The 14,510-nt window shown below is 32.5% G+C and overlaps 1 protein-coding gene across 1 annotated transcript; it reads left to right on the top strand.

Moving 5' to 3' along the window:
- Nucleotides 1-13,263: 13,263 nt before the first annotated feature.
- LOC122292452 (F-box protein At2g27310-like) lies at nucleotides 13,264-14,510 on the top strand. Its single transcript, XM_043100813.1, has one exon. The coding sequence runs from the start codon at nucleotides 13,314-13,316 to the stop codon at nucleotides 14,346-14,348; it is 1,035 nt and encodes a 344-aa protein (XP_042956747.1). The 5' UTR covers nucleotides 13,264-13,313; the 3' UTR covers nucleotides 14,349-14,510.

Here is a 14,510-nt window from a genome sequence, read left to right as displayed (position 1 = left end):
ATTTATAGAAGAAATCTCATTTTGTGATGGTTATTGTCTTAATCCTGGTACTATTTGAATAGTAAGTTGAAATGAGTTGGAAGCTAAACGAAATATTGTTAAAATATTATTATTATTTTGAAATTTAAAAAAGTTAAATTATGTATTATATTTTAAGTGAAAATTTAAAAAAATTATAATGATTAGATTAGTTGAAATTATTTTTGATTAGATTAGATGAGATGCGAAGGAGAAATCTCATTTTTAATTAAAAAGGTTAAATAAATTTGAAAATTAGGAAATCGTGAAAAAGAAAATTTTGAAAGCAAAATTAAAGAAGATGTAGAACTATAAATTAAAGAAACTAAAAATGGAAAAAAAAATATATATATATATCATTACATAAAAATAGAATAGTTACATTTCTCTTTAAAAAAAAAAAAAAGTCAAACAATAAAACAAAACACGTCTATATGATAAGAGTATTAGAAAAATTAAATAGAGAATAATTGAAAGGGAGAGAAAGTGATTCCTTTCACATTAGGCTATAGATAAATAAGGTCACTCGGCATTATGATTTATTATTAAATATGTGATCAAACACAAATTCAGTTTGATTTGTTTATTAAATCAGCTATTTTTTTTTATATAGAAAATAGACTTCATTTTATTTAATGAAACCGAAGTTATAATTGTGACTGATAAATATAGAGAAAAATCTAGATTACAAGTCAAATTATTGGAGCTTCTCTGCATACAAATTTCTTTATGACGGGTATTGTTTTAATTTTTATAAGTTCTCTATTAACAAAACCTTCTGAAATATGAGATTCTATAAAAATAAAAATGTCAATCTCAATTTTTTTTGAGAATATAATATTCTGTAAAAATAGATATAACTATCCATCAACCTCCAAAGGAGGAGAGGGTATCCAACCTCCAAGTCTAGCAAGAATTGTTTTCACATATAGTATTAGCCTAATAACTCAATTAGGCTATAAATTAGTTTAGCCTAATTATTTTTATAGGATTATATCAATTAGGCTATAGGCTATAAATTATTAGGCTAATATATATATAGCATTATAATGAGTAGAACGACTCAATTAGTTTAATAAGAATAAAATAAAATACAAAATAAAAAATAATTTTTTAAAAATATATAAAATTTGTGGTGTAAAATAATGTGTAGTATCCTCATTTGATACGACTTTCCTAACACATGGCACACAATAGGTCCCTCGATATTTACCAGGCATGATCCTTAGCAATTGAAACTTATGGACCAAATCAAGATTTTGTCAAACTCTATGAAATTTATAAAGGTGGCTTAAATCCAGGAAACATTATTTATTTTCCTTCAAAATTTATTAGAATGAAACTTTTGTGATGAAAATAAAAGGAAGGTGTTTTCTCTCTGGCTAGGGCCAGTCAGCCATAGTCACTCTACCTAGGGGGTTGGAGCTTCGGCTCCTTCGTCCCTCCACCTGTCTAGTCACTTTCAACTGTTTTCTATAATTTTTTCTTATTTGTTTTCTAAACTTTTGCCTGTAGCACTTTGGTGTTCCAATCTACTGCTCGCTTGAAGACCGCCACGTGCCCCTCTATTAGACTCCCTAGCCGCCGATTTGTTGAACGGAAGGAGAAAACTATAGAAAAGGGTTGCGCATATTTCTCATGCACGGATGCCTATGCTCGTGGAATCCACGCGCCATCTTGTCTAGGCGAGTCCCCTGCCACTACGCGCGGCACCATTGGGGACAGCGGCATCGGATCTTTCAAATTCAACTACCTTTTTTCCGTTTAGGGTGAAGTGTGTGTCTCACACGCCACAACAGCCAATGACAGTCTTTCGTCGGTGTATCGGCACATCTTTCAATTGCTACATCCCTATATTCCTATTTTTCCTAACTAAAGATATAGATAAACTGGTCGTGAGAATCCCCTTCAACCTGACTGGATCAACAAAAAGCAGCACACATTTCTCAACTGCAGCTTTAGGTCATAGTTTAATAATTTGTTTATAAGACTTTTATAAAACCGCTTTAAGCGACATCCCTTTAGTGGGATTGGGTGATAGCCATATTTTTTACTCCGAAACTCACTTTTTTATTTTTCTTAGTATTGCTTTTATTTATTTTAAGATGATTATTAGGGACTCCAACCCTTCTAAAATCTTGTATCTTTTAAGAGCATTCTCATCTGATTCCCCATCTCCATCCCTATAATTTAACTCAAAATCACATTTTTTTAAATTTATCTCTAAATTTTATTCATCTTTTAAAAACCTCCTACATCATTCCTCATTCATATTTCTATTATATTAAATAATATTTCTCTATTATTTTTTTATTATTTTTTTCTCTCTCTTCCATTTACAATCTTAACTACTAACTCTTTTGTCTTATTATTTTGTTTTTCAAATATCAATTTCTATTAAATTTTTTTTACGGTTTTGACTATCCAATATAGTATTTTTTTAACCAAAATTCGTATTATAAAAATATTAATTTTTTTTAATAAGTGCATTTTCTAATGTGATGGCCAAATTTTATTATTTAGTACTCTTTATCCGTTTTTTTAATGATAATACCTAGTAATGTATTGAATATAAAATTTAACTCATTTTTGTAATGGTAATATTTTTTATCATTTCTACAACGGTAACATTTTTTATCTTTTCTCAAACGGTAACTTTTTTTGTCTTCTCTGAAACGGTAACATTTTTTGTCTTATATGTAACGATAACTTTTTTCCACATAAATACGTATATTACTAACATTCACATTCTCATAAACTCTTCTTTTATTTGATCTATAAAACCGAAATTCAATAGTCTCCCCTGATTTTTCACTTCCTTCATCAAATGGCTCGTACATTCTTTCGCAAATTGTTGACATACGTATCCTCTGAAGATGATAGCGATGTTGTTCTTAATGAGGAGACTGATGAACAGTCATCAAGGCATCGTGACAATCGCCAACATCGTAAGTTTATTCGGCGTGATCATATTCAAGGGCACGAACGCCTATTTCACAATTATTTTGTTGAAAATCCAGTATTCCCTCGAATATATTTCAAATGAGATTTCGGATGAGTCGTCCCCTATTTTTCCATATTCTAAATGAGGTAGAGTCTTACGAGCCGTACTTCATCCAGAGAAGAGATAATGCTGGAAGACTCAATTTATCTTCTATGCAAAAAATAACTGCAGCACTTAGAATGATGACGTATGGGGTTACTGGAGATTTTATGGATGAATACATACGTATTGGTGAAAGCACTGAAATGGAGAGCCTCAAAAAATTCTTTGAAACAATAGTAAGTGTTTTTGCAGATGAATATCTGCGGTCTCCAAATGCCAACGATATTACCCGATTGCTTGCTGTTGCTGAGCAACGAGGATTCCTTGGAATGGTGGGAAGCGTTGACTGCATGCATTGGAAGTGGAAAAATTATCCCACAACCTAGAAAGGTATGTATTCTGGCCACATCCGTGAACCTACTATTATTTTAGAAGCAGTTGTCTCATATGATCTCTGGATATAGCATGCATTTTTTGGTATGCCCGATTCACATAACGACATTAATGTTCTAGAGAGATCTTTTATTTTCACGGAACTTGTCCAAGGGCGTGCTCCTCCAGTCAATTATACAATCAATGGCAATGATTATACTATGGGGTATTACCTTGCTAAATCCCAAGTGACGAACTTTTGTGAAGACGATTTCATCACCAAGAGGGAATAAGAAGAAAAATTTTGTGAAAGTACAAGAATCCGCAATAAATGATATCAAGCGTGCATTCGGAGTACTTCAACAATGATTTTCTATCATTCGTGGACCTTCCCGAATGTTTAAAGTGAAGAAATTAACAAATATAATGAAAGCATGTATTATTCTACATAATATGATCATTGAAGACGAGCGTGATGATAGTGAGAGTCTGAACATTAAGTATGATCAACTTGATGATGATCTTCCGGAATTGTCACGCAATAATACAACTGAGCTTACGGACTTCATCCAGAGTCATCATCATATCAGAGACATCTCGGCACATCATCAATTTCAAGAAGATCTAATTGAACATCAATGGCTATTATATTCCCAACATTAGTCAAGGTCGCGTTATATTATATTATTTTCTTTTGAATATTTTAAACTATGTTTGAATTAATCTGTTTTGTATTTGTAATTCCTTAATGTTAGTAGTGACTATATTAATCATAATTAAGTTTGGCCTCGTATTTCTTTGAGTATAATAGTGGACTATATTTGAGATAATTTATAATTGTTTCTGAAATTGTTACATCCAATTTACTTGCACAAAAATATCACAAGAAACTATCATCAAAAGTACAAAAAATTATTTTAATTACTTTTTACACATATATCATTGTCGGAAACATAAAATAACAAATACAACTATATACAATCAATCTAAATCTCGGGCATTGCTGCGTCTCATCATGATTTCCCTCTGAAGTTGCTGGAAATATAGTCGCTGCAATTCTGGCATAACACTCACATCCATCATCATAATGCGCTGATCTGATTCCTTCTTCGCAAGCTCCATTTTCTCAGCCTCCAACCTCAGGCTTACGTCCTCTTGACGGATTTTACTTTACTCTTTTTCAGCTTCAATCCTCAACTTCTCTACCTCCAACATCAGTCTTTCATCTTCAATACGTAATTTTTTTCCTCTTTCTCCTTGTCATACTCTATCTTCTCGTCCTTAAGGCGATAAAACTCTTTCTCCTCAGCGCACGACTCCTCTAAAAGAGTATGCTTCATCTTTCTGAGTTGGAAATTTTTCTCTACTTGCCTACCTTGGACCTTTCGTTTTCCTTTTTCAACTTTCCTGCCCATTGGTCGGTCCAATTCGATAGCCTCATTTTCTATCACATTCTCCGTCTTGAGATAAAAAACTGAATCCTCTATAATGGCGGAACATCAAGTTGGGGTCGGGATAGGGGACGGGGACATCTTCTTCATTCGCTTTGGATCATCCTTTGTGGCGCGCCAAATCCATTTATGTTGGTCCTTCAATAGGTGCCAACAATGCTCGAACTGGAAGCTGCATTTCTCTAATGATTGGTACATAATCTTCACCTTCTCAAACTTGCATTTAAACAAATAAAATCCATGTTAAATCGAATACGGAAAAAATAAATTACTCGTAAAATAAGTAAAAGTATGGAAATTTTATCTTGTCTTACTCGGTCATACCACTTTGATTTAACCATTCAACTTGAGCTAGTTTCATACAAAATTTATTTGTGGCCTTTTGAATAACCGACCACTGATGTATTAAAAACTTTATTGTCCGCTCATTTGTGGTTTCTTTATATTGCTGAAAGTACTTAAAGATTTTTTCCCAAAGTTAAGAGTGTTTCTGACCTGTTTCCTGAACGGCATCAAGACTACAATTTAACCATGTGGAGACAAGTAACTTGTCTTCTTCGGAGGTGAAGTCGCACCCCTAATTGATTTTCCAATCCCGATTGGCTCGTTAGGGCGTAAGGGTGGAGAGTCATTAAGGGTTATAGGAGGGGTTCCACTTTGCCCACCGTAAGTGGGATCGAGTTAAGGATCTTCATTAAGGAGGTTGGTGAAGTACATATGTCCAGGGTCTTGGGAATCCATCTCTAAAATATTAATGAAATATTAGAATAAGAAACTTTGAAATTTGGGGTTTAGTCGGGGTCGCCGGCTCAGGACCAAATGGTGACATCTAGGAAATTATTGGGCACCCACTCATGGCTACAACAAGCGGTTGCCAATACTTATTGGCCGTCTGGATTACCACGCTATTAAGGAAATAGCCAACAATTTCCTGTATGCTCACTAGGCTTTGTCATCATCACACCTGAGTTCCATTAGTTTGAGACATTACTTTTATATCACAACATAACACAAAAACAACCAAATAACATGCTAAATTTAATAATGTTAAATAAGAACATCCTCATCCGATCAATTTATATCGAATATAAATATTTAGGGGAGGATTACCCCGCCATATCAATGGGGCTCTATTAACACTTATGAGTTTACCCGCACAATAACACCATCATCACAGCCTAATAATAGCCCCCTCCCCCTAAAGATACAAAACGCTACAAATGACCCAACAACAATGTGTAATTATCATTTGGAAAGAGTAAATAAAAGTGCACAAAGCTAAAATAAAATAAATGCAGTTGACCAATGTTACTAATAATAATAAATATTCAACAAATGGTTGATCAATGATAATCAAGAGAGGGGCAATCAAGAGAGGGGCAATACATGCACAAGTTTGAGAGTGTTCAGTTAGTGTTTTTAAGTTTTGGGGTCCACGACAAGGCCAAATGGCAAGTAGCAGGTAACTGCATAATCATGGTTATGTGTTAATAAAATAAAAGAGATATTTACTTTTTATTTTTCCTCAATTAATTTGTCCTCTTTAATTGAGAAAAGACATGAGATATATCATTTTTAATATAACCCAAATGCCTTTTGGTTTATTAATACAAAACTCAATAGATATAGGCATCGTGAAAATTTCCATCCGGATTCTTTGTATTTACATAGACTAGAGTTGAGATAAAAAAGGATACTAGAGTTAACACATGATAGATTTAGAGAAAATACCAGAAAAACAACACTGAAAGTAGAAAATGCATAAAAGGAATTAATCAAGGAATTATCAATACTCAGGAGGCTTGGTAAGAAAAAAAAATTCAATGAACTCCATCAAGTTTGAAAAAATAAAGTATCTATAGCATATACCAAAGCACAGATGCCTAAAAAAAAAAAAAGATAAAGATTGAGATAGCACAACAGATGTCACGAGGCCTAAAAAATCATCATGGAAATAGTTGACATTTCCATCTCTCCAAATAACAAACAGATTCCTTTGAATCAGAAAAGTAAAGCACAATAATTCGAGCATTAAGATTTCATTTCCATAGGTAGAAATTTAAGTATTTTAATGTCAGCCAACCAATGCTAAAAGGTTACAATTAACCTCATTTCAATATCTTATGCAAAGTTTCAAGAGAATCACCACAAAAACTAACCCCAAGCTATTATACAATGGCACAAAATGTAGGAGAAAACCTACCAATAACCAAAATCAGCAGTGACCAAACATCACACAAAAGCAATGGAGAAATCCCCAAATCTCAACATCGGCACAGACCCAAAATCACACAAATAATATGATAAATTTTTACATTTCTCAAACTGTACATTTGAAATGAAACTCACAGCACAAGAAAATTCATGGAAGTGGAAAATAACCAAAAGGAATGTGTGTGTGATCGTGAGAAGCAGAGAAGGAGAAAGCTCTTACCACCGTTCTTCATCATTAAACTCTACAAACGATAAGAAAAAACAACAGAGCACATTTATATATACATTAAGTCTAAAAATCCACAAGAAAATTATATAGGTGCATTTCGGATTTTGAAGCCGAAATGCTTGGTTACAGAAGTAAGAAACACTCACATCCAGCGCTGATAGAAACATAGGAATCAGATAACTACAACAGGAACGCAGATAGAAACACAGGAGGCACAAAACCATAACGCCAACGCTGAAATCAACACAGGAACCAACTGAGAGGATAAAAAAAATTTCAAATACATGCAACAATGGGAAACCAAAGATTCAAATGCAAAAACCACAAATTGGGGCAATATTTGTAGAGATTTACCTTTGATTTAGGCGAAGAGAGGTGCAGGTGTTGCGTTGCGGGGAGGGGAGGGAGAAGAAGTTGTGGGCCGAGCTCTAAAATTGTTGGGGCGAAGTGGGATGCGAATGTACAATGAATCTCCATATATGGAGATTTATTGTAGCGCCCCTAAAATTAAACTGCAATTTAGGGATTCGGATGGAGAATGGTTTTATGTAAAAACTCTAAATATTTTCTTAAAATATAGAGATGTAGGATTGATGCGGGGCTGGATGGGGAGGCTCTAAAGATATAATTTTATATATAACATCGCTTGCTTAGAAGAAAAACAAAAACAAAAAAGTATATATATTATTTTTTCTCGCCGGAGCTGTAAGGGAATTAGGGTAGTGATATACTAACAACCTATTCACAATTTAGAAATTAACCTAAATCGTCATCTCGTTTTTAGAAAGAGAAGCTCTGACTTCTCTCTAGGAAAACAAATCTTTCTGTTTGTTCTTGCCGGAGAGGAAGGTGTGAGTTTCGGCTCCACCTTCCTCTCCATCTCGTTTTGGTTTTCTTTTTCCATTCATTTTCTACTATCTATATGTGAATATGCTTATATGGTAGTGTTTTTCTACCGGTTCGGATTTTCTCAGATCTGCAGCTTTCTAGCCATGAACAGTCGACACGCGCCCCACCATCAGGTTCGCCATCCGCCGATCTTCTGGAACGACGCGGAACCGCGCCAATATTGTCTGCGCGTGGCCCTCACGCGCGGCTCGTTTTCGCGCGTGGCTCTCACGCGCCGCCGCTCTCCGACAGCTCTGCCGGCTACACGCGCCGTACCAGTAGATTCCCCGCCCTTCGATCCTTCAGATCGGCTTGTCCTCTCATCTTTTCAACGGGCGCGTGGCCTTCACGCGCCACTCCAGAGGCGCTGCTCGATTTTTCGGCGACTGCTTTTCTGCCCTTCCGATACCAGTCTATTCGGAGTTTATCTTTACCTAACCGGTGATCTTGTGAAAGAGACTAAGGACCTCACAAACAAATATTTCAAGGTTTTCAACCACAGTGCTTCCGCTTGCACCGCCTTTGGCGGTGGCTTACCTTCAAATCGTCTTTTAAGACGATACTCTCTTTGTAGGGTTTGGGTAGAGATTAAGAAATTAGTCTCAAAACTCCTTTTTTTTCTGTTTTACCACCTCTTTTGTATTGTGGTTGTTTGTTTTGGGAAATTTGTTGGGGAACCCCACCCTCTTTAACTTGTATTATCTTTTATTTCAATGCAATATGCTTGCTTAGAAAAAAAAAAAAAAAAAAAACCTATTCACAATTTATAAATAATTTTAAATATAATAATATTTTTTTATTATATTTTAACCCATCAAATCAAAAGAAAAGTCAATATAAAATTAAAAATAATATAATTTTATTAGATAGTTGTATACAAATTATTAATAAGAAATAAGTTTATCATTTTTCAAGAAAATTAACCGGTCGACATCACGGACAGGAATGTCCGGAACTCTTTCAATACCGGTGGGAGTTACTTTTCTCTTCCCAACGAGAAGAAGCAGCTTTCCCTTTTAAATACGAAATGGAATAGATACAAAATAATTATATAAAATAATATAATTTTATATGATATATTAAATCTATTTTATAATATAATATATTATATTAAAATATATTATTTTTTTAATTTATATTTATATAATAATGTTGTGTCTAAAATATTTCTTTTTTTAAATTGTTCAATTTGATAGCTACAGCTTAATGGGATATACTTTTTTGTAAAACTTTCTTCAAAATATTACTTGAATTTAAGGATTTAAAATGAAAGATAGACAGATAAATTAGATTTTACGACATTTATATGTATAATAAAAAGTGTTATAAGACCTATTTAATGTATCTATATCTTTCTTCCTTAAAATCTTTAAATTTTTCAACAACTTAAAATAACCTTAATTCAACGTCAATTACCAAATAAATGCACCAAAATTGTCAATGGAAGAAGTTCTCTTTCTTCCACCCATTAGGTACCTGTCTCAACGAGTATGATAGAGACCATTCAGGGGATCAGGACTTCTTCGATTCAAAATTCTCCTAATATTTTTAACATTTTATTACAAGTTCATCCAACCAAACAAAAAGCTCATTTAAAATAGAAATCACATGAATAAATCGTTTTTTTGTTAAGAATATAGTGTTGCCGCCCATAAAGTTCACAAGAGCATAAATAAATATTATAGGTCCATTCGTTAAGTATCAATCTCCTTTCTATTATATAATTTCTGAAGTCTTTGAAAGAAAGAGAAAGAAAGAAATAAGAAGGAATTTGATATATATACATATATTTTTATAAAACATACTACATTAATTAATAATAGACATCACAATTTTGACTTGAAACATATATTACAAACTAATTACAATATTAATAATTTTTCAGTACATAACTTCAACTGACATGGTCTAATTCATGCTGCAAATCTCTACAGACCACTATCTAAGAGACAACACAACTATGTTAAAAATAGAGTTAACAAATCATAAACTTTGTCTAAAACGGAATAAAGGATACACTTTATAGATAAAAGTTTAAGAGACTATTTTTTTAAAAATAAATAAATAAAAGACAATAACTGAAATTAAAAATACATAAAAAGAAATGAATTACATATTGAAAAGATATAGCATCTTCAACCTTGGGGGAATTTGATATATTGATTGTTGTCCTAGAACTACATCAGCCCATGTAAATATATAATTTGTTTGTTTTACCCCCTAGAAAAAAGAACTAAATTTGTATCAAGATGGTGAGTTGGGATAAAAATATCTTATTTGTTCATGACATTGTATTCATCAGAAAAAGATATTTTTTAATTTCATACTCGAATTTGAGGGTGTCAATTGGAAGTTAGAAAGATAGTCACATTAAGTGACCCTACACGTATAAATATTTTAAAAAGAAATGATATTCGTAGATATAGAGTATGTAAATACTACACAATTCTTTTGAAAAAATAAATAAATACAAAATTTATTTAACAAAATTAATTTTTTAATAATAAACCTCACTTTACTTTAAAAAAATTACACGATATTAATATACTCTATGACTATATATAATATTATTATATTTTAAATAAATAATAAATAATATAATATTTAAATATTTAATATGTCTACCTTTCTTCTACTTAAAACTCTCCTATTGGAATAAAAATCTAAGAGGAGGTTGATCATAACTGATAAGATATTTTGTTTCGTGGATATCATAATACGTGGCATATATGCCAATATATAGTTTGATCCAAAATTCTCAATCTATCATGTCATGATGACTTTGTTAGAAGATTTTAATATGAATCAATTACTGTCGACATTGGATCCACTACCTATCATCATCTTCTTAATCAGACGTCCGGACGTGTCGCTTTTGGGTGCACGAAAATCTTCAGCAATTTAAATGTGATGCAATATTATTGGCGGAGCTGACACGTGATAAATCTGATTACATATCTTCTTCGATCCTCTATTCTAATCGGTCTAATTTTTAAATAAAACATAACGTTAGATACATTCATAAATTGTATAAAAGTTATATATTCTTTTAAAAAAAAAAGAGATATATTATTAATTAAATAATATTATTTATAATCATTTTTATATATTTATTATACACTCTATTAATATAATAAATTGTATTAATTTTTTAATATATTTTAATTCTAAAAACCAATTTATATGTCATTCGAGTCCTTGGATTGTGTAAGATTTTTTTTTAAAAAAAAAAGAAGAAAAAAAAGAAATTGCAAATCCAACAAAAGTCTCATTTTTCATAAATATGCATGGATATAATCAATCCATGAAGACTAAATAGTTAAATAAAATATTGTTAAAATATTATTTTTAAATATTATTATTATTTTAATATTAAAAAAATTGAATTATTTATTATATTTTATGTAAAAATTTAAAAAAATTATAATGATAAAATGAGATGAAACACTTTGACTATCTAAACTGGGTTGACAACCGCATGCAATAAGGTCATCAAAACTAATTAGCAAGAAATTAAGAACCTACATTTCAAGCAATTTGGTCAAGATTAATCTATTTCTACTGTAAGAAATAATTACATTAATTTATTATCTAATGCTAAAATATGTTTTATTAATCCGAGCACCAAATATTTATAAGAAAATAATAATTCTCACGTTTCTTCTTCTTTAATCAATTATTTAATTATTATTTTACCGTTCATACAACATACAAGCAGCCTTAAATCACGCCTCTAGGAAGTTGTTTAAATTAATTATAAAATTGAAAATGTAGAAAATCAGTAACACTAACCTGCAATTAGCCAAGAAAAACAAATCAAAAACATCATCTTTGAATCATGCTATCATTGATTCCTATAATTTTAAACGTGCAACTTTCATTCACTTTCTTTAAAATAATACATAAAAAAAAAAGATATTATTTTTTTAATAATGAATCTAACTTTAAAAAAATAAAATGAATATGTGAAAACTACACACCGTAGAAATATATTTAGCATTCCTGACAATTTTTTTATAAGGTTGTTTTCTATATTTTCTTGAAAAATACTAATATGCATTCTACATTTTCTTCATTATTTTGACCGTTTATATATTTTAATTTTTTTTTAATTTTTCTTTAGATAATGATTAAGAAAGTGCATTTTAATATATTGATGTATTTTTTTATTTTTTAAAAATATTTGAATAAGTTAAAAAAATATAAAAATAAAAGAAGAAAAAAAATAAAAAACTAGACGGCACACCAACTCTACTCATTTTTATTTGAGAAATATTTTAACTATAAAGAAATTATAAAAATAGATTTACAAATTAATTTAACTTGATGCAGTATATCAAATTTTAAATTAATGTTATTATAAAATAATTTTAATAAATTATAAAAATTATCTGAATTTATAAATTTATTTTTATATAATTTCTTTATATTTATAATAATTTTTTTTATTTTTTTATTTTACGTTACCAATTCCCATTAGATTTTTCTTAGAATCTTGTTACTTGTAACATGGAAGCGTGGTAGCAGCCAAAACTTGACTTTCTTTATACATCTTTTTTTATTTTTCTAGGATTTCACACCATTCTAGAAGTCAGATCTCTCATATTTTATTTGAAAAGTAAAAAGATTTTGGCGTGTATTTTCAGATATCAATCAAATCTAAAGAAAGAAAGAAATTGCAACTTATGGTTTCTGTTAACGTGTTAATCCGTTTTAATTCGGATATGTTAAGAATAAACTTTAATTCGTTATTATTGTGTCGTGTTTATGTTAGATTAACGGATCATGTAACATATTGTCACTTTTATAAAAATATATTCAAAAAAAAAGAAAATGCAAAAATACGTTTTCCAAAAAATTAAAATTCCCTCTAATTTCAGTGAACTGAGTTAATCAGAGTTTAGAAGAGAAGTTCAATGGATGTTTCCTTAAATAAAAAAATAAAAGCCTGATTAAGTACTTATAATATTAGAAGCCGTTGTTGACTGCTACATGGTTAGTTTGACTTTGACACGCTCTCTTTATAAAAGCTTCCATTCACACCACTTCCTTTGACACTCTCTCTAAACAAATCCTTTTGAAACATTTGAGCCTTATGGCTTCTTCCTCCAACGGCACACCTTTTGCTACCGTCGATCATGGCGGTGACCCGAAGATATCGTCTTTACATCCAGAAATCATCCAGACCCACATCCTGACCCTACTCGACGGTCCGACTCTCGCCTCCGCCGCCTGCGCATCGTCCCAATTGCACAAGCTCTCCAACGAAGACAAGCTCTGGCGTGACATCTGCTCTGCCGAGTGGCCTTCGACTGAACATCCTCGTGTCAGCTGCGCCATCTCGTCGTTCCCAGCCGGGCACCGTTCTTTTTTCTCGGACTCATTTCCGGTCATCGATCACCACTCACAGCCCAAGAATACCAACTACTCATCTCTCCCGTCGGTGCTGCTCTCCGCCGTCGATATCCACTACAAGGACGAGCTTATTTTGTCTAAAGTCCACGAGACCGTGACCGAGTCCGAGACTGGGTGGTTTCTCTGCTCGCCTTTCCGGGTCGACCTGCTTGACATGAAAGAGTCGGTTCAGACACAGATACGACAAGTCGAAGAAGAAAATTCGTGGCTCAAGAATCTAGGGGAGAACTTGACCTTAAGCTGGATCGTGATCGACCCAAACCAAAATAGGGCGGTGAATATTTCCAGCCGGAGACCCGTTTCTGTTCAGCGGCATTGGTTGACCGGGGAGATACAGCTCCGCTACGCGACGATCATGGCTGGGGATAGTTCGTTGACTTCGGAGTTCGTGCAGTGCTCTGTTGTAGTGACGTGCGGGGGGCAGGCAGGAAAGGAGATGGACGTGAGGGAGGTGAGCATGCTGCTGGAGGACATGGAAGGGAAGCATGTGAACGGGAGGGAGAGTTTGGTAGTTCTGAAGGCAGCCATGGAATGTGGGACGAGAAAGAAGGAGACGAGAAAAGGGGAAGGGAAAGAGAGGTTCGAAGAGTATTTGGAGATGAAGAAAGAGAGGAGTGAGAGAAAGAAGAGAAGAGAGAAGGCGATGGACATGGCTTGTCTTCTTGCCGGGGCTACTATTTTCGTGACCGTTTGGTCCTTTCTTTTGTTCAGATAGATAGCTAGGGAAATCAACCGTCACTTTTGCAGTTATTATTACATGAGAAAATTGTGGGATCCAAAGAAGTACGTGAGATGGAGAAAAAGAAAGGGACCAATGCACATTATTTAATTAATGTTATTATATATTTGATGATGTATTAATATCTTTTAACTTTGA

This window comes from Carya illinoinensis, chromosome 13 (genome assembly GCF_018687715.1).
Source record: "Carya illinoinensis cultivar Pawnee chromosome 13, C.illinoinensisPawnee_v1, whole genome shotgun sequence".
NCBI lineage: Eukaryota > Viridiplantae > Streptophyta > Magnoliopsida > Fagales > Juglandaceae > Carya > Carya illinoinensis.
This window is presented reverse-complemented; position numbering and strand designations above follow the sequence as displayed.

Excerpts from the sequence above, each read along its gene's own strand:
- LOC122292452 (XM_043100813.1), top strand. The coding sequence starts at position 13,314 with ATGGCTTCTTCCTCCAACGGCACACCTTTTGCTACCGTCGATCATGGC.